Source organism: Tachyglossus aculeatus, chromosome 3, assembly GCF_015852505.1.
Source record: "Tachyglossus aculeatus isolate mTacAcu1 chromosome 3, mTacAcu1.pri, whole genome shotgun sequence".
Taxonomy (NCBI): Eukaryota; Metazoa; Chordata; class Mammalia; order Monotremata; family Tachyglossidae; genus Tachyglossus; species Tachyglossus aculeatus.
Window position 1 is genome coordinate 1,520,953 of NC_052068.1, and position 21,709 is coordinate 1,542,661.

The following is a 21,709-nucleotide window of genomic DNA, read 5'->3' on the forward strand; positions in this document are numbered from 1 at the left end:
TTCTTCATCCTTCCTTCCATCCTTTCTCCTTCCCTCCCTCCCTCCTTCAGCCAGGGGACCCTTCTTCTTCCTTCCTTCCATCCTTTCTCCCTCCTTCATCCAGGGGACCCTTCTTCTTCCTTCCTTCCATCCTTTCCCCCTCCCTCAGCCGGGGGACTCGATGGACACGGCAGCGTCCCAAGAGAGGCAGCAAAATGTCCATGGCTAGTGTCCAAGAGGCTCAGCTCCCGCTCTTCCTTCAGAGACATCAGGTCTGGCCAAGAACGATGCTTGGAAGGCCGGGGACCCCCATGTTTCCTGGCAGGACACTCTTTTGCGGGGGCCGGGGGGCTCATTCTCCCCTTGGGTCACCCAAACTCCAAAGGAAAATAGAATCAGCAGGCTCGGTGGCCCCAGGGTGGCTTCTGATGGTCCCACGATGGCTTCTGGAAATTCAACGGAGCTCCTTGGAAGTCCCACGGCTGTACCTAGTCGCCCAAGTCCCTCCTCCCCGGGGTGCAGCGGCTGTAGCGGAGGAGGGAGCACGCTTGGTTCAGGGCTTGGGATGTCCAAGATTACCTGGTGGGGAAAGGGGCTGATTCTAGAGAGACCGGGAGGGTGAAGATGGGTGGGGGGTCTCTCGTGTTGGGAATGGCCGGGGGCCCGTCCTGACTCCAGGCCCTTCGTTCAGGGGGACATTCCCAGTCCGGCCGTCCCGTGCCGCCACGGGCTGGACCGGGCCGCCCGGGGATCTGGGAACGGGTGGGTGGGCCCCCGTGCCGGGGGCATCTCAGTCGAGCGGGAATGTCTCGGGCCCCATCTTGGCACGGCCTGGAGGAGCAGCTTGGGATGCCGGACGGGCAGGCGGCAGGACTGGGAAGGAATCAATGAAAATGATGATGGTGGTATTCTTTAAGCGCTTACTGTGTGTCCAGCACTGGCGAAGATTCAAGCAAGTCAGGTTGGACGGTGTCCCGGTCCCACGTGAGGCTCGTAGTTTTAATCCCCATTTTACAGATGAGGTAACTGAGGCCCAGAGAAGTACCTTGCCCAAGGTCACTCAGCAAAGTGGAGGAGCCAGGATTAGAACCCAGATCCTTGAGGGGGCCAGTTCCCCACCTGCCGAGCCGTCTGCTTGATCTCCAGCTCCCTGACCAAATCAGGCGGACCTGCGATGTTTAATTTATGGTTTCTCCAGTAGCCTTCCCCCGGCCTGTCTGTAGCAGAATAATAATAATAATAATTGGCATTTGTTAAGCGCTCACTATGTGCAAAGCACTGTTCTAAGCGCTGGGGAGGATACAGGGTGATCAGGTTGTCCCACGTGGGGCTCACAGTCTTAATCCCTGTTTTACAGATGAGGGAACTGAGGCCCAGAGAAGTTAAGTGACTTGCCCAAGATCACACAGTAGACATGGGGTGGAGTCGGGATTCGAACCCATGACCTCCGACTCCAAAGCCCGCGCTCTTCCCACTGAGCCACGCTGCTTCTCAAGTCCGCAACGTGGGGGTCCCCAAGCTGGGGTGAAGGGACGAGCGGGCTCCGCTGCCCCGAGGCGATGACGGATTCACCCGCACTTAGTCCGTGCCCAGGAGGTCGTGGGCCCGACGACAGCTGCCGTGTCTGCCGGGAAGGAAACCAGGACTTTCTGGAGAGTTTCCCTTCCCGGGAAAAGGCGCGGGAACAAGGAGAATGAAGAAACCTCAGCGGGGAGAGCTGGCCAAACGGCCCAACCTGAAAGTCTCTGGAAGCCAAAAGGAGCTTCGCCGGGCCCGGACCGGAGCTTGGGCCGGGCCCGGCTCCCGGGAGCCGGCCCCGGCAGAGGATAAGGAATGGGCACTGGGAAAGCGGGTTTTTTCTCCTGTTCTGTGGCTCTCGGAGACAGGAAGAGGTGTCTAACGGGGACCAGCGCTCCCAGCCCAGAGGCGCCTTCATCTGTCCCAGCAGGAGACAGACTCGGGGCTGGAAGCTGGCCGGAAAAATCCTGGAGGAGCGGATTTTCTGCGGAAATGCTGGGGGAAAGCGAGAAGGCCTCAATCCTCCAGGAAAGAGGCCTACGGCGCAGAGCGGCGGGAGATCCCCGGCTCCTGCCGCCGCCAGTACGTCTCTCCCCGGGCGGATGGGCACCGAGGTGCTGGAGACCCGAGTGGGCATCGGGCGAACACGACTCCTAGGCCGGAGAAGCCCACCCGCTCAGCCGCCGGCCTCGGGACAGGATGGGGACGTGCGTCCCGTCCAGGCATCCCAAGAGCAGACGGGGCCGGCTTCACGGACACGGGAGCGGCAAATACACCGGGCTTCACAGGGATCTTGCGACCGGACATCGCGCCCGAACACGTGTTGAGATAAATTAATCGTTTCACCGGACGCTGAGCGAGTGGCCAGACCCCCGTCGGCCCGGCCTGGTACCCAGGGGCAGCTGCCAAGGCAACGTAGAGCGCGGTCCGAGGCCGGAGCCCGGCCCGAGGAACCCACGGCGGGGTCGGGAGAGGGCCAACTTCGGTTTTCACGGCTACCGGGGGGCTCCGATCTCTTCCCGTCACTGGGAGGGCGTCCCGGGGGCCGGCCGGCTCTCTCGCGGGAGGCGTCCGGGGGTGGACCTGCATCAGATCAACGGACAGACGGCAGAAGGGAAGATGTCACTCCCAGAAACGCGCGGGCTTATTTTCATCAATTTCATGCCTATTTTAATAATAATAATAAGAAGAAGAATGATGGCATTTATTAAGCGCTTACTATGTGCAAAGCACTGTTCTAAGCGCTGACGAGCTTACAAAGTGATCCGGTTGTCCCACCGGGGGGCTGACAGTCTTCATCCCCAATCAATCAATCAATCAATCAATTGTATTTATTGAGCGCTTACTGTGTGCAGAGCGCTGGACTAAGCGCTTGGGAAGTACAAGCTGGCAACATACAGAGACATCATATTTATTACATATAAATATAACTATTTATTACATATTTATTACTTTGTACATATTTATTACTCTATTTATTTATTTATTTATTTATTTATTTATTTTACTTGTACATTTATTTTATTTTGTGGGTATGTTTGGTTCTGTTCTCTGTCTCCCCCTTTTAGACTGTGAGCCCACTGGTGGGTAGGGACTGTCTCTATGTGATGCCAATTTGTACTTCCCGAGCGCTTAGTACAGTGCTCTGCACATAGTAAGCGCTCAATAAATATGATTGATTGATTGACTGATTGATCCCCATTTTCCAGATGAGGGAACTGAGGCCCAGAGAAGTGAAGCGACTTGCCCAAAGTCACCCAGCTGACAAGTGGTGGAGCTGGGATTTGAACCCATGACCTCTGACTCCAAAGCCCGGGCTCTTTCCACTGAGCCACGCTGCTTCTCCAATTTTACTTGTACATATCTATTCTATTTATTTTATTCTGTTAACGCGTTTTGTTTTGTTGTCCGTCTCCCCCTTCTAGACTGTGAGCCCGCTGTTGGGTAGGGACCGTCACTATCTGTTGCCAACTTGGACTTCCCAAGCGCTTAGTACAGTGCTCTGCACACAATAAGCGCTCAATAAATACGATTGATTGATTGATTGATCAATCAATCCGTGGCTTTTCCGAGGACCCTCCTCCAGCCTCCAACCTCTATAGAATTTATTGAGCGCTTACTGTGCGTAGGACACTGTACTAAGTGCTTGGAAGAGTATAATGTAACAATAAAATAAAAATAAAATGGAAGCAGCGTGGCTCAGTGGAAAGAGCACGTGCTTGGGAGGCAGAGGTCATGGGTTCAAATCCCGGCTCCAGCAATTGTCAGCTCTGTGACCTTGGGCAAGTCACTTATGTTGCCAACTTGTACCTCCCAAGCGCTTAGTACAATGCTCTGCACACAGTAAGTGCTCAATAAATGCAATTGAATGAATGAATGAATGAATGAACTTAACTTCTCTGTGCCTCAGTTACTTCACCTGTAAAATGGGGATTAAGACTGTGAGCCCCCCGTGGGACAACCTGATCACCTTGTATCCCCCTCCAGCGCTTAGAACAGTGCTTTGCACATGGTAAGCGCTTAACAAATGCCATTATTATTATTATTATTATTAAACAGACACCAGCAGCATGGCTCAGTGGAAAGAGCCCGGGCTTCGGAGTCAGAGGTCATGGGTTCAAATCCCGGCTCCGCCACTTGTCGGCTGTGTGACTTTGGGCAAGTCACTTCACTTCTCTGGGCCTCAGTTCCCTCATCCGTAAAATGGGGATGAAGACTGGGAGCCCCCCGTGGGACCACCTGATCACCTTGTAACCTCCCCAGCGCTTAGAAAAGTGCTTTGCACATAGTAAGCGCTTAACAAATGCCATCATTATTATTATTATTAAACAGACACCAGCAGCATGGCTCAGTGGAAAGAGCCCGGGCTTCGGAGTCAGAGGTCATGGGTTCAAATCCCGGCTCCGCCACTTGTCGGCTGTGTGACTTTGGGCAAGTCACTTCACTTCTCTGGGCCTCAGTTCCCTCATCCGTAAAATGGGGATGAAGACTGGGAGCCCCCCGTGGGACCACCTGATCACCTTGTAACCTCCCCAGAGCTTAGAACAGTGCTTTGCACATAGTAAGCGCTTAACAAATGCCATCATTATTATTATTATTATTATTAAACAGACACAAGCAGCATGGCTCAGTGGAAAGAGCCCGGGCTCTGGAGTCAGAGGTCATGGGTTCAAATCCCGGCTCCGCCACTTGTCGGCCGTGTGACTTTGGGCAAGTCACTTCGCTTCTCTGGGTCTCAATTACCTCATCTATAAAATGGGGATTAGGACTGTGGGCCCCCCGTGGGACAACCTGATCACCTTGTAACCTCCCCAGCGCTTAGAACAGTGCTTTGCACATAGTAAGCGCTTAACAAATGCCATCATTATTATTATTATTATTAAACAGATACCAGCAGCATGGCTCAGTGGAAAGAGCCCGGGCTTTGGAGTCAGAGGTCACGGGTTCAAATCCCGGCTCCGCCACTTGTCAGCTGTGTGACTTTGGGCGAGTCACTTCACTTCTCTGGGCCTCAGTGACCTCATCTGTAGAATGGGGATGAAGACTGTGAGCCCCCCGTGGGACCACCTGATCACCTTGTAACCTCCCCAGCGCTTAGAACAGTGCTTTGCACATAGTAAGCGCTTAATAAATGCTATCATTATTATTATTATTATTATTATACCCTGCCCTCAGTGAGCAGTGTCTCCCACACAAATCAAGACCGTAGACCGACCCATTTTATCCTCCGGGGCCGGGACTGCCAGTGCTCACCGTCTCCCGGGAGAGGAAATGTCTCTGAGAGAGAATCTCTCAGCCGCCGTCGTCCCGTTCCCATCGAGGCACAGTAGGGCCCCTTGTCCCTAGAGAAGCAGCCTCAGTTCCCTCATCTGTAAAATGGGGATGAAGACTGTGAGCCCCCCGTGGGACCACCTGATCACTTTGTAACCTTCCCAGCGCTTAGAACTGTAATGCTTTCATTCAAAATAGTGAATTTGTTATTTCTGAGGAGATAGAAATATTTGTTAGATTTGTTATTTCTTTTAGACTGTGAGCCCACCGTTGGGCAGGGACCGTCTCTATATGTTGCCAATTTGAACTTCCCAAGCGCCCAGTCCAGTGCTCTGCACACAGTAAGCGCTCAATAAATACGATTGATGATGATGAATGATGATGATAGAACTAATGTCTTTCAATCTGCTGGCTGCTTCTCAATTACGGGGGGATGATTTATTCTTTTGTTCTTCAGTTCAATTATCTATAATTCTGGGGTTAACAATCCAGCCAACCTCTTTTTGGCTGCTGTAAGGCGTAATTAATGTTTGTTTAGGGATTTGAGATTTACAGGTGAATTTAGACGTGATTATTCCTTAAGGCCCCTGAGAGAAGCCTGTTGAGCCAAACGCCTTAATAGACGTTCTGCTGTCAGAGAAAACTACTAGCGCACCCGTTTTAGAAATTGAATTGTGTACTAGAGTGCAGATATTATTATTGTGATGGTATTTTTAAGCATTTAATATCATCATCACCATCAATCGTATTTATTGAGCGCTTACTGTGTGCAGAGCACTGGACTAAGTGCTTGGGAAGTACAAGTTGGCAACATATCATCATCATCATCGTCAATCGTATTTATTGAGCGCTTACTGTGTGCAGAGCACTGGACTAAGTGCTTGGTAAGTACAAGTTGGCAACATATCATCATCATCATCATCATCAATCGTATTTATTGAGCGCTTACTGTGTGCAGAGCACTGGACTAAGCGCTTGGGAAGTACAAGTTGGCAACATATCATCATCATCATCATCATCAATCGCATTTATTGAGCGCTTACTGTGTGCAGAGCACTGGACTAAGCGCTTGGGAAGTACAAGTTGGCAACATATCATCATCATCATCATCATCAATCGTATTTATTGAGCGCTTACTGTGTGCAGAGCACTGGACTAAGCGCTTGGGAAGTACAAGTTGGCAACATATCATCATCATCGCCAATCGTATTTATTGAGCGCTTACTGTGTGCAGAGCACTGGACTAAGCGCTTGGGAAGTACAAGTTGGTAACATATCATCATCATCATCATCATCAATCGTATTTATTGAGCGCTTACTGTGTGCAGAGCACTGGACTAAGCGCTTGGGAAGTACAAGTTGGCAACATATCATCATCATCATCATCATCAATCGTATTTATTGAGCGCTTACTGTGTGCAGAGCACTGGACTAAGCGCTTGGGAAGTACAAGTTGGCAACATATCATCATCATCATCATCATCAATCGTATTTATTGAGCGCTTACTGTGTGCAGAGCACTGGACTAAGCGCTTGGGAAGTACAAGTTGGCAACATAGCATCATCATCATCATCATCAATCGTATTTATTGAGCGCTTACTGTGTGCAGAGCACTGTACTAAGCGCTTGGGAAGTCCAAGTTGGCAACATATAGAGACGGTCCCTACCCAACAGTGGGCTCACAGTCTAACAGGAGGCACTGTTCTCCCTGGCTTCGAGACTGTGAGCCCGTTTTGGGCAGGGATTGTCTCTATTTGTTGCTGAATTGTACTTTGCAAGCGCTTAGTACAGTGCTCTGCACACAGTAAGCGCTCAGTAAATACAGTTGAATGAATGAACGGTGCTTTGCACATAGTAAGTGCTTAATAAATGCCAGCATTATTATTATTATTATTATTATTATTATTATTATTATTATTATTATTATTGTCTGGACCGCGGCTGCTCAGTGAGCATCGCTCAGACAATGACGGCGAAGAGGGGAGGGGTGCGTCCCGCCACTGGCAAGACCTGTGGAAGAATTGTCTTTGCAGTAGCGGGGATCATCAATCGTATTTATTGAGCGCTTACTATGTGCAGAGCACTGTACTAAGCGCTTGATGTTAAGAGATGTTAAGAGAAGCAGCGTGGCTCTGCGGAAAGAGCCCGGGCTTTGGAGTCAGAGGTCATGGGTTCAAATCCCAGCTCTGGGCAAGTCACTTAACTTCTCCTCAGTGACCTCACCTGTAAAATGGGGATGAAGACTGTGAGGCCCCCGTGGGCCAACCTGATCACCTTGTAACCTCCCCAGCGCTTAGAACAGTGCTTTGCACAGAGTAAGCGCTTAGCGTGGCTCCGTGGAAAGAGCCCGGGCTTTGGAGTCAGAGGTCATGGGTTCAAATCCCGCCTCCGCCACTTGTCAGCTGTGTGGCTTCGGGCAGGTCACTTAACTTCTCTGTGCCTCAGTTCCCTCATCTGGAAAATGGGGATTAAGACTGTGAGCCCCACGTGGGACAACCCGATCACCTTGTAAACTCCCCAGCACTTAGAACAGTGCTTTGCACAGAGTAAGCGCTTAATAAATGCCATTTAAAAAATGCTATCATTATTATTATTATGCACGGAGCCATCCGCACTCTCTGGCCCGGTCCCCTGTGCTTCCTGGGGAGAAGGGATGCAGCCTGCGGTCGCGGGACGGACCCGGTCAGCAGGAATAGCTGTAGTAGACGTCGCTGTGGCCCCTCGCATTTGTTCGGCCACAGTTGCTCGTGTTACCCGAAGGCCTTAGCAAGGGTCAGGGGTTCTGCGCTTGAGCGGGAGGTGAACCCGCTCAAGACTGTGAACCCACTGTTGGGTAGGGACCGTCTCTATATGTTGCCAACTTGTACTTCCCAAGCGCTTAGTACAGCGCTCTGCACGCAGTAAGCGCTCAATAAATACGATTGACTGAGGTGGGAACCAAGGGATGGCTCCGGGAGAGTCCAAAACTTCCATAAATAATTCTATTTATTCAGATGGTAATGCCATCTGTCTGCTTGTTTTGTTTCGTTGTCTGTCTCCCCCTTCTAGACTGCGAGCCCGTTGGTCATTCATTCAGTCATTCAATCGTATTTATTGAGCGCTTACTGTATGCAGGGCACCGTGCTAATTAATAATAATGGCATTTATTAAGCGCTTACTATGTGCAAAGCACTGTTCTAAGCGCTGGGGAGGTTACGAGGTGATCAGGTTGGCCCACCGGGAGCTCACAATCCTAATCCTCATTTTACAGATGAGGTAACTGAGGCACAGAGAAGTTAAGTGACTTGCCCAAAGTCACACAGCTGACAAGCGACGGAGCCGGGATTCGAACCCATGAACTCTGACTCCAAAGCCCGGGCTCTTTCCACTGAGCCACGCTGCTTCCCCCAAGCTTCCCAAGCTGTGCTAAGCGCTTGGGAAGTCCAAGTTGGCAACATCAATCAATCAATCAATCAATCAATTGTATTTATTGAGCGCTTACTGTATGCAGAGCACTGTGCAAAGCGCTTGGGAAGTCCAAGTTGGCAACATCTAGAGACGGTCCCTACCCAACAGCGGGCTCACAGTCAAGAAGGGGGAGACAGACGACAAAACAAAACAGATTAACAAAATAAAATCAATGGAATAAATATTTACAAATAAAATAAATGAACAGAGTAATAAGTATGTACAAACATATATATATATGTGTGTGTGTATATATATATATATATGTGTGTGTGTATATATATATATGTGTGTGTGTATATATATATATATATACTAAGTGCTGGGGTAGATAGAAGGTAATCAGGTTGTCCCACGAGGGGCTCACAGTCTTAATCTCCATTTTACAGATGAGGTAACTGAGGCTCAGCGACTAATAATAATAATAATGGCATTTATTAAGCGCTTACTGTTCTAAGCGCTGGGGTAGATAGAAGGTAATCAGGTTGTCCCACTTGGGGCTTACAGTCTTCATCTCCATTTTACAGATGAGGTAACTGAGGCTCAGCGAATAGTAATAATAATAATGGCATTTATTAACCACTTACTATATGCAAGGCACTGTATATATGTATGTATGTTTGTACATATTTATTACTCTATATACATACATATATATATATATATATATATATATATACATATGCACATATGTATATATGTATACACCAGCCTGGAATGCCCTCCTTCCGCACATCCGCCAAACTAGCTCTCTTCCTCCCTTCAAGGCCCTACTGAGAGCTCACCTCCTCCAGGAGGCCTTCCCACACTGAGCACCCTCCTTCCTCTCCCCCTCCTCTCCCTCTCCATCCCCCTGCCTCACCGCCTTCCCCTCCCCACAGCACCTGTATAGATGTATATATGTTTGTATGGATTTATTACTCGATTTATTTATTTATTTTATTTGTACATATTTCTTCTGTTTATTTCATTTTGTCGATATGTTTTGTTTTGTTGTCTGTCTCCCCCTTCTAGACTGTGAGCCCGCTGTTGGGTAGGGACCATCTCTATAGGTTGCCGACTTGGACTTCCCAAGTGCTTAGTACAGTGCTCTGCACGCAGTAAGTGCTCAATAAATATGATTGAATGAATGAATGAATCTATATATATACATATGTACATATGCACATATGTATATATGTATACACCAGCCTGGAATGCCCTCCTTCTGCACATCCGCCAAGCTAGCTCTCTTCCTCCCTTCAAAGCCCTACTGAGAGCTCACCTCCTCCAGGAGGCCTTCCCACACTCAGCCCCCTCCTTCCTCTCCCCCTTCCCATCGCCCCCGCCCTCCCTCCTTCCCCTCCCCACAGCCCCTGTATATATGTTTGGACAGATTTATTACTCTATTTTACTTGTACATATTTACTATTCTATTGATTTTATTTTGTAAATATGTTTTGCTTTGTTGTCTGTCTCCCCCTTCTAGACTGTGAGCCCGCTGTTGGGTAGGGAACATCTCTAGATGTTGCCGACTTGGACTTCCGAAGCGCTTAGTCCAGTGCTCTGCACAAAGTGAGCAGATGATCTCCTTCTTGCCAAATCCAACAGCTCCTACTCCATCCTAATCCTCCTCAACCTCTCAGCTGCCTTTGACACTGTGGACCACCCCCTTCTCCTCAACACGCTATCCAACCTTGGCTTCACAGACTCCGTCCTCTCCTGGTTCTCTTCTTATCTCTCCGGTCGTTCATTCTCAGTCTCCGTTGTGGGCTCCTCCTCCCCGTCCCATCCCCTTACTGTAGGGGTTCCTCAAGGTTCAGTTCTTGGTCCCCTTCTGTTCTCGATCTACTCTCACTCCCTCGGTGAACTCATTCGCTCCCACGGCTTCAACTATCATCTCTACGCTGATGACACCTAAATCTCCATCTCTGCCCCTGCTCTCTCTCTCTCCCTTCAGGCTCGTGTCTCCTCCTGCCTTTGGGACATCTCCACCTGGATGTCTGCCCGCCATCTAAAACTCAGTATGTTCAAGACTGAACTCCTTGTCTTCCCTTCCAAACCCTGCTCTCTCCCTGACTTTCCCGTCACTGTTGATGGCACTACCATCCTTCCCGTCTCACAAGCCCGCAACCTCGGTGTCATCCTCGACTCCGCTCTCTCGTTCACCCCTCACATCCAATCCGTCACCAAAACCCGCCGGTCTCACCTCCGCAACATCGCCAAGATCCGCCCTTTCCTCTCCATCCAAACCGCTACCCTGCTGGCTCAATCTCTCATCCTATCCCAACTGGATTGCTGCATCAGCCTCCTCTCTGATCTCCCATCCTCCTGTCTCTCCCTGCTTCAGTCTATACTTCACCCCGCTGCCCGGATCATCTCTGTGCAGAAACGCTCTGGGCATGTTACTCTCCTCCTCAAAAATCTCCAGTGGCTACCAGTCAACCTGTGCATTAAGCAAAAACTCTTCACTCTCAGCTTCAGTCGATCAATCAATCAATCATATTTATTGAGCGCTTACTGTGTGCAGAGCACTGTACTAAGCGCTAGGGAAGTCCAAGTTGGCAACATCTAGAGATGGTCCCTACCTAACAGTGGGCTCAAAATCTAGAAGGGGGAGACAGAGAACAAAACAAAACATATTAACAAAATAAAATAAATAAAATAAATATGTACAAGTAAAATAGAGTAATAAATACATGCAAACATATATGCATATATATAGGTGCTGTGGGGAAGGGAAGGAGGTAAGGCGGCGGGGATGGAGGGGGGAGGAGGGGGAGAGGAAGGAGGGGGCTCAGTGTGGGAAGGCCTCCTGGAGGAGGTGAGCTCTCAGTAGGGCCTTGAAGGGAGGAAGAGAGCTAGCTTGACAGATGGGCGGAGGGAGTGCATTCCAGGCCCGGGGGAGGACGGGGGCTGGGGGTTGACGGTGGGACAGGCGAGAACGAGGCCTAACGGTGAGGAGGTGAGCGGCAGAGGAGCGGAGGGTGCAGGCTGGGCTGGAGAAGGACAGAAGGGAGGAGAGGTAGGAGGGGGCCAGGGGATGGACAGCCTGGAAGCCAAGGGTGAGGAGTTTCTGCCTGATGTGTAGGTTGATTGGTAGCCACTGGAGATTTTTGAGGAGGGGAGTAACACGCCCAGAGCGTTTCTAGACAAAGACAATCCGGGCAGCAGCATGAAGTATGGATTGAAGTGGGGAGAGACACGAGGATGGGAGATCAGAGAGAAGGCTGATGCAGTAGTCCAGACGGGATAGGATGAGAGCTTGAACGAGCAGGGTAGCGGTTTGGATGGAGAGGAAAGGGCGGATCTTGGCAATGTTGCGGAGCTGAGACCGGCAGGTTTTGGTCACGGCTTGGATGTGAGGGGTGAATGAGTGAGCGGAGTCAAGGATGACACCAAGGTTGCGGGCTTGTGAGACGGGAAGGATGGTAGTGCCGCCAACAGAGATGGGAAAGTCAGGGAGAGGGCAGGGTTTGGGAGGGAAGACAAGGAGTTCAGTCTTGGACATGTTGAGCTTTAGGTGGCGGGCAGACATCCAGATGGAGATGTCCTGAAGGCAGGAGGAGATGCGAGTCTGGAGGGAGGGGGAGAGAGCAGGGGCAGAGATGGAGATTTGGGTGTCATCAGTGTAGAGATGATAGTTGAAGCCGTGGGAGCGAATGAGGTCACCAAGGGAGTGAGTGTAGATCGAGAACAGAAGGGGACCAGGAACTGAACCTTGAGGAACCCCCACAGTAAGGGGACAGCTTCAAGGCTGTCCATCCCCTCACACCCTCCTACCTCACCTCCTCTCTCTCCTTCTCCAGCCCAGCCCGCACCCTCCGCTCCTCTGCCGCTAATCTCCTCACCGTACCTCGTTCTCGCCCGTCCCGCCATCGACCCCCGGCCCACGTCCTCCCCCTGGCCCGGAATGCCCTCCCTCCGCACATCCGCCAAGCTAGCTCTCTTCCTCCCTTCAAAGCCTGACTGAGAGCTCACCTCCTCCATGAGGCCTTCCCACACTGAGCCCCCTCCTTCCTCTCCCCCTCCCCCTCCCCCCGCCCCACCTCCTTCCCCTCCCCACAGCACCTATATATATGTTTGTACAGATTAGTCACTCTATTTATTTTACTTGTACATACCTACTATTCTATCTATGTTGTTAATGATGTGCATCTAGCTTTATTTCTATTTGTTCTGATGACTTGACACCTGTCTACACGTTTTGTTTTGTTGTCTGTCTCCCCCTTCTAGACAGTGAGCCCGTTGTTGGGTAGGGACCGTCTCTATATGTTGCCAACATGTACTTCCCAAGCACTTAGTACAGTGCTCTGCACACAGTAAGCGCTCAATAAATACGATTGAATGAAAATGAATGAAAGTAAGCGCTCAATAAATACAACTGAATGAATGAATGAAGAGCAGCATGGCCTAGTGGCAAGAGCCTGAGCTTGGGAGTCAGAGGTCATGGGTTCTAATCCTGGCTCCACCACTTGTCAGCTGTGGGACCTTGGGCAAGTCACTTCACTTCTCTGGGCCTCAGTTCCCTCAACTGTAAAATGGGGATGGAGACAGTGAGCCCCACGTGGGACAACCTGATCACCTTGTATTTACCCCAGTGCTTAGAACAGTGCTTGGCACATAGTAAGTGCTTAACAAATACCATTATTATTATTATTATTATTCCCCAGGGCCACCTGGCAAGGAGCCAGGGGAAAGGAGGATGAGGAGGAAGAGGAGTGCTGGGATGAAGGAGAAAGAAACTGGGCTTCCCCACGACTTCCATGCTACTTCTCCACTAGAGAACAGCTTCCCCATCATTCATTCATTCATTCATTCATTCATTCATTCGATCGTATTTAATAATAATAATAATAATGATACTGGCATCTATTAAGTGCTTACTATGTGCCGAGCACTGTTCTAAGTGCTGGGGGAGATACAAGGTCACTGCACTTCCCAAGCGCTTAGTACAGTGCTCTGCACACAGTAAGCGCTCAAAAAACACGATTGAACGAATCAGGCTGTCCCACGTAGGGTTCACAGTCTTAATCCCCATTTTACAGATGAGGTAACTGAGGCCCGGAGAAGTGAAGTGTCTTGCCCAAAGTCACCCAGCTGACAGTTGACGGAGCCGGGATTGGAACCCACGACCTCTGACTCCCAAGCCCGGGCTCTTTCCACTGAGCCACGCTGCTTAGTGCCTAACAAATGTGATTATTATTATTATTATTATTATTACTATTATTATTTTTATTAATATTACCACACCTGCACCCCAACACCTGGGCCTCAGGACATCCCCACTTGAGGGGGGTCCCATTGATCCTCTAGACTGTGAGCCCGTTGTTGGGGAGGGACCGTCTCTATACGTTGCCAACTTGGACTTCCCAAGCTCTTTCCACTGAGCCACGCTATATTTATTGAGCGCGTACAGTGTGCAGAGCACTGTAGTAAGCGCTTGGAAAGTACAATTTGGCAACAGATAGAGACAATCCCTACCCAACAACGGGCTCACGGTTTAGAACAGGGGAGACAGACATCAAAACAAAACAAATAGACAGGCAGAGAAGCAGTACTGTCTAGTGGATAGAGCATGGGGTTGGGAGTCAGAAGGACCTGGGTTCAAATTCCGGCTCCGCCCCTTGTCTGCCGTGTGACCCTGGGCATGTCACTTCACTTCTCCGGGCCTCAGTCCCCTCAACTGTAAAATGGGGATTAAGCCGTGAGCCCCTTGTGGGACAGGGGCCGCGTCCGACCCCTGCTTAGAGAAGCAGCGTGGCTCAATGGGAAAGAGCCCGGGCTTTGGAGTCAGAGATCATGGGTTCAAATCTCGGCTCTGCCACTTGGCTGTGTGACTTTGGGCAAGTCACTTAACTTCTCTGTGCCTCAGTTACCTCATCTGTAAAATGGGGATGAAGATTGTGAGCCCCACGTGGGACAACCTGATTACCTTGTAACCTCCCCAGCGCTTAGAACAGTGCTTTGCACATAGTAAGCGCTTAATAAATGTCATTAAAAAAACAAAAAACAAAACCCGATTTGCTTGTACGCACTCCAGTGCTTAGTACAGTGCCCGGTAATAATAATGATAATAACGACAGCATTTATTAAGCGCTTACTCTGTGCAAAGCACTGTTCTAAGCACTGGAGAGGTTACAAGGTGATCAGGTTGTCCCACAAGGGGCTCACAATTTTGACCCCCATTTTACAGATGAGGTCACTGAGGCATGGAGAAGTGAAGTGACTTGCCCAAAGTCACACAGCTGACAATTGTCAGAGGCGGGATTTGAACCCACAACCTCTGACTCCAAAGCCCGGGCTCTTTCCACTGAGCCACGCTGCTTAGTGCTTAACAAATGCGATAATAATTATTATTATTGCCACACCTGCGCCCCAACACCCGGGCCTCAGGACATATGTATATGCCCTGTATATATGTATATATGTTTGTACATATTTATTTATTTATTTATTTATCTTACTTGTACATATCTATTCTATTTATTTATTTTGTTAGTATGTTTGGTTTTGTTCTCTGTCTCATCATCATCATCATCATCAATCGTATTTATTGAGCGCTTACTATGTGCAGAGCACTGTACTAAGCGCTTGGGAAGTACAAATTGGCATCATATAGAGACAGTCCCTACCCAACAGTGGGCTCACAGTCTAAAAGGGGGAGACAGAGAACAAAACCAAACATACTAACAAAATAAAATAAATAGAATAGATATGTACAAATAAAATAGAGTAAAAAATATGTACAAACATATATACATATATACAATATATACAAACATATCTCCCCCTTCTAGACTGTGAGCCCACTGTTGGGTAGGGACTGTCTCTACGTGTTGCCGACTTGTACTTCCCAAGCGCTTAGTCCAGTGCTCTGCACACAGCAAGCGCTCAATAAATACGATTGATTGATTGATGGATCCCCACTTGGGGGGTCCCATTGATCCTCTAGACTGTGAGCCCGTTGTTGGGGAGGGACCGTCTCTATATGTTGCCAACTTGGACTTCCCAAGCGCTTAGTACAGTGCTCTGCACACAGTAAGCGCTCAATAAATACGATTGAAGGAGTGAATGAATATTTCCCTGTCTTTAGTGTCTACCTCCCCTGCTAGATTGTAAACTGCCAGAGGGCAGGGATCGTGTCTACTATTGGACTCTCCCCAATGCTCAGTCATCCAGTACTCTGCTCTCAGCAGACTGAAAGCTTCCTGAAGGCAGAGACAGTGTCTGCTACTCTATTGGACTCTCCCGAGAGCTCAGTTCAGTGCTCTGCGTGTAGTGGCAGCGTGGCTCAGTGGAAAGAGCCCGGGCTTTGGAGTCCGAGGTCATGGGTTCAAATCCCGGCTCCGCCAACTGTCAGCTGGGTGACTTTGGGCAAGTCACTTCATTCATTCATTCACATTGAGCGCTTACTGTGTGCAGAGCACTGTACTAAGCGCTTGGGAAGTCCAAGTCGGCGACATCTAGAGCCGGTCCCTACCCAACAGTGGGCTCACGGTCTAGAAAGGGGAGACAGACAACAAAACAAAACATATTGACAAAATAAAATACTTCACTTCTCTGGGCCTCAGTTCCCTCATCTGGAAAATGGGGATGAAGACTGTGAGCCCCCCCGTGGGACAGCTGGATCACTTTGTAACCTCCCCAGCGCTTAGAACAGTGCTTTGCACATAGTAAGCACTTAATAAGTGCCATCATTATTATTATTGCTATAGTAGATTGTCAGCTCCCTGAGGGCAGGGATCGTGTCTACTCGCTCTATTATATGCTCCCAAACGCTCTGTACAGTGCTCTGCACACAGCAGACTGCCAGTTCCATGAGGGCAGGGACCTTGCCTAGACACTCTATCATAATGATAATAATAATAATAATAATGGTATCTGTTAAGCGCTTACTCTGTGCCAAGCACTGTTCTAAGCGCCGGAGAAGTTACAAGGTGATCAGGTTGTCCCACGGGGGGCTCACAGTCTTCATCCCCATTTTCCAATCAATCAATCAATCAATCGTATTTATTGAGCGCTTACTATGTGCAGAGCACTGTACTAAGCGCTTGGGAAGTACAAATTGGCATCACATAGAGACAGTCCCTACCCAACAGTGGGCTCACAGTCTAAAAGGGGGAGACAGAGAACAGAACCAAACATACCAACAAAATAAAATAAGTAGGATAGAAATGTACAAGTAAAATAAATAAATAAATAAATAAATAGAGTAATAAATATGTACAACCATATATACATATATACAGGTGCTGTGGGGAAGGGAAGGAGGTAAGACGGGGGGATGGAGAGGGGGACGAGGGGGAGAGGAAAGAAGGGGCTCAGTCTGGGAAGGCCTCCTGGAGGAGGTGAGCTCTCAGCAGGGCCTTGAAGGGAGGAAGAGAGCTAGCTTGGCGGATGGGCAGAGGGAGGGCATTCCAGGCCCGGGGGAGGATGTGGGCCGGGGGTCGATGGCGGGACAGGCGAGAGCGAGGTACAGTGAGGAGATTAGTGGTGGAGGAGCGGAGGGTGCGGGCTGGGCAGTAGAAGGAGAGAAGGGAGGTGAGGGCGGCGGGGGCGAGGGGATGGACAGCCTGGAAGCCCAGGGTGAGGAGTTTCTGCCTGATGCGCAGATTGATCGGTAGCCATTGGAGGTTTTTGAGGAGGGGAGTAATATGTCCAGAGCGTTTCTGGACAAAGATAATCCGGGCAGCAGCATGAAGTATGGATTGAAGTGGAGAGAGACGCGAGGATGGGAGATCAGAGAGAAGGCTAGTGCAGTAGTCCAGACGGGATAGGATGAGAGCTTGAATGAGCAGGGTAGCGGTTTGGATGGAGAGGAAAGGGCGGATCTTGGCAATGTTGCGGAGCTGAGACCGGCAGGTTTTGGTGACGGCTTGGATGTGAGGGGTGAATGAGAGAGCGGAGTCGAGGATGACACCAAGGTTGCGGGCTTGTGAGACGGGAAGGATGGTAGTGCCGTCAACAGAGATGGGAAAGTCAGGGAGAGGGCAAGGTTTGGGAGGGAAGACAAGGAGCTCAGTCTTCGACATGTTGAGCTTTAGGTGGCGGGCGGACATCCAGATGGAGATGTCCTGAAGGCAGGAGGAGATGCGAGCCTGGAGGGAGGGGGAGAGAGCAGGGGCAGAGATGGAGATCTGGGTGTCATCAGCGTAGAGATGATAGTTGAAGCCGTGGGAGCGAATGAGGTCACCAAGGGAGTGAGTGTAGATTGAGAACAGAAGGGGACCAAGCACTGAACCTTGGGGAACCCCCACCATAAGAGGATGGGAGGGGGAGGAGGAGCCTGCAAAAGAGACTGAGAAAGAACGACCGGAGAGATAAGAGGAGAACCAGGAGAGGACGGAGTCTGTGAAGCCAAGGTCAATGATGATGATGAGGTTCCAGATGAGAGAACTGAGGCACAGAGAATTAATTAATTAATTGATAATGGCATTTGTTAAGCGCTTACTATGTGCAAAGCGCTGTTCTAAGTGCTGGGGGGGATAATAATAATAATAATTATTATGGTATTTGTTAAACGCTTACTATGTGCCAAGCACTGTTCTAAGCGCTGAATACAAGGTGATCAGGTTGTCCCACGGGGGGCTCACAGTCTTAATCCCCGTTTTCCAGATGAGGGAACTGAGGCCCAGAGAAGTGAAGTGGCTTGCCCAAAGACACACAGCTGACAGGTGGCGGGGTCGGGATTAGAACCCATGACCTCTGACTCCCAAGCTCGTGCTCTTTCCACTGAGCCACGTTGCTTCTCAGTGCTCTGCACACAGCAGACTTTAGGCTCCTTGAGGGAAGGGAGCTTATCTGCTCACTTCACTGGACTCTCCCAAGTGTTCATTCAGTTCATTCAATCGTACTTATTGAGCGCTTACTGTGTGCAGAGCACTGTAGTAAGTGTTCAGTTCAGTAGGCCAGAAGGCACTCCATAAATTCCAGTCATTGACTGATTTTCCATGTGCTCAACTCTCTGAAGCAACAGCGACTAGTAGCAGCTCTCTAGACTGGAAGCTTTCACTCATTCATTCAATCGTATTTATTGAGCGCTTACTGTGTGCAGAGCACTGGACTAAGCGCTTGGGAAGTACAAGTCGGCAACATATAGAGATGGTCCCAACCCAACAACGGGTTCACAGTCTAGAAGGGAGGAGACAGGCAACAAAACAAAACATGTGGACCGGTGTCAAGTCGTCAGAATAAATATAATGATAATAATAATAATAATAACAATAATAATAATAATAATGGCATTTGTTAAGCATTTACTAAGTGCAAGGCACATAGTACAAGGTGATCAGGGTGTCCCACGTGGGGCTCACAGTCTTAATCCCCATTTTACAGATGGTGTCACTGAGGCCCAGAGAAGTGAAGTGACTTACCCAAAGTCACACAGCTGACAAGTGGCAGAGCCGGGATTTGAACCCACGACCTCTGACTCCAAAGCCCGGGCTCTTTCCACTGGGCCATGCTGCTTCTCTATGTGCCAAGCACTGTTCTAAGCACTGGGGAGGTTACAAGGTGATCAGCTTGTCCCACGGGGGGCTTACAGTCTTCACCCCCATTTTACAGATGAGGTCACTGAGGCACAGAGAATAATAATTATAATAATGATAATAATGGCATTTGTTAAGCACTTACTATGTGCAAGGCACTGTTTTAAGCGCTGGGGAGGATACAAGGTGATCAGGTTGTCCCACGTGGGGCTCACCATCTTTATCCCCATTTTCCAGATGAGGTCACCGAGGCCCAGAGAAGTGAAGTGACTTACCCAAAGTCACACAGCTGACAAGTGGCAGAGCCGGGATTAGAACCCAGGTCCTCAGGCTCCCGGGCCCAGGCTCTTTCCACTGGGCCGCACTGGTTTTTTCGCGGTGGCGGTTTGGTCGACGGACTCACCTCCCGGGTGCGATGGGAAGTCCAGTATCCTGTTTTCCCGGCATTGTCCCAAAAGTCCGGGAAGCTTTGGTGAGGGGGTCGGCTGGCAGAGGCCTCTGGGGAGGGTTGGGCTTCTGGATTTCCTGCAATAGAGCAAAAATATCGCGTCGCAGGCCTCCGGGAGATAAAACATACTACCGGCTTAATAATAATAATAATAATAATAATAATAATAATAATAATAATAATAATAATAATAATGGCATTGATTATCATCATCATCATCAATCGTATTTATTGAGCGCTTGCTATGTGCAGAGCACTGTACTAAGCGCTTGGGAAGAACAAATTGGCAACATATAGAGACAGTCCCTACCCAACAGTGGGCTCACAGTCTAAAAGGGGGACAGTGGACTCACGCTTACTATGTGCAAAGCACTGTTCCAAGCGCTGGGGTGGTTACAAGGTGATCAGGTTGTCCCCCGCGGGGCTCACAGTCTTCATCCCCATTTACCAGATGAGGTCACTGAGGCCCAGAGAAATAATAATGACGGCATTTGTTAAGCGCTTACTATGTGCAAAGCACTGTTCTAAGCGCTGGGAAGTGAAGTGACTTGACCAAAGTCACACATCTGGCAAGTGGCGGAGCCAGGATTTGAACCCACGACCTCTGACTCCAAAGGCCGGGCTCTTTCCACTGAGCCACGCTGCTTCTCTATGTGCCAAGCACTGTTCTAAGCGCTGGGGAGGTTACAAGGTGATCAGGTTGTCCCCCGGGGGGCTCAAAGTCTTCATCCCCATTTTCCAGATGAGGTCACTGAGGCCCAGAGAAATAATAATGACGGTATTTGTTAAGCGCTTACTATGTGCAAAGCACTGTTCTAAGCGCCGGGAAGTGAAGTGACTTGCCCAAAGTCACACAGCTGACAAGTGGCAGAGCCAGGATTTGAACCCACGACCTCTGACTCCAAAGGCCGGGCTCTTTCCACTGAGCCACGCTGCTTCTCTATGTTCCAAGCACTGTTCTAAGCGCTGGGGAGGTTACAAGGTGATCAGGTTGTCCCCCGCGGGGCTCACAGTCTTCATCCCCATTTTCCAGATGAGGTCACTGAGGCCCAGAGAAATAATAATGACGGTATTTGTTAAGCGCTTACTATGTGCAAAGCACTGTTCTAAGCGCCGGGAAGTGAAGTGACTTGCCCAAAGTCACACAGCTGACAACTGGCGGAGTCGGGATTTGAACCCATGACCTCTGACTCCAAAGGCCGGGCTCTTTCCACTGAGCCACGCTGCTTCTCTATGTGCCAAGCACTGTTCTAAGCGCTGGGGAGGTTACAAGGTGATCAGGTTGTCCCATGGGGGGGGCTCACAGTCTTCATCCCCATTTGACAGATGAGGTCACTGAGGCACAGAGAATAATAATAATAATGATAATGGCATTTGTTAAGCACTTACTATGTGCAAGGCACATTTCTAAGCGCTGGGGAGGATACAAGGTGATCAGGTTTTCCCACAGGGGGCTCACAGTCTTCATCCCCATTTTACAGATGAGGGAACTGAGGCCCAGAGAAGTGAAGTGACTTGCCCAAAGTCACACAGCTGACAAGTGGTGGAGCCGGGATTTGAACCCATGACCTCTGACTCCAAAGCCCGGGCTCTTTCCACTGAGTCACATTGCTGTCCAAGTAAAATAAATAATTCAATCGTATTTATTAAGCGCTTACTGTGTGCAGAGCACTGTACTAAGCGCTTGGGAAGTACAAGTTGGACCAAATGAAACATATTAACAAAATAAAATGAATAGAATCAATATGTCCAAGTAAAATAAATAATTCAATCGTATTTATTGAGCGCTTATTGTGTGCAGAGCACTGTACTAAGTGCTTGGGAATTACAAGTTGGACCAAATGAAACATATTAACAAAATAAAATGAATAGAATCGATATGTCCGAGTAAAACAAATAATTCAATCGTATTTATTGAGCGCTTACTGTGTGCAGAGCGCTGTACTAAGCCCTTGGGAAGTACAAGTTGGGCGAAACGAAACACATTAACAAAATAAAATGAATAGAATCGATATGTCCAAGTAAAATAAATCATTCCATCATATTTATTGAGCGCTTACTGTGTGCAGAGCACTG

At 49.3% G+C, this 21,709-nt stretch overlaps 1 protein-coding gene across 1 annotated transcript in view; it reads right to left on the reverse strand.

The window, feature by feature from the left end:
• Positions 1-1,947: 1,947 nt before the first annotated feature.
• Positions 1,948-21,709, reverse strand: part of ADAM12 (ADAM metallopeptidase domain 12) — a 227,376-nt gene continuing 207,614 nt past the window's right edge. Inside the window, exons 22-23 of the mRNA XM_038743975.1 lie at positions 19,589-19,710; positions 1,948-2,580 (exon numbers count right to left, since the gene is read on the reverse strand). Coding sequence (XP_038599903.1) covers positions 2,035-2,580; positions 19,589-19,710 — 668 coding nt within the window. The 3' untranslated portion in view covers positions 1,948-2,034. The remainder of the gene's footprint in view (positions 2,581-19,588; positions 19,711-21,709) is intronic.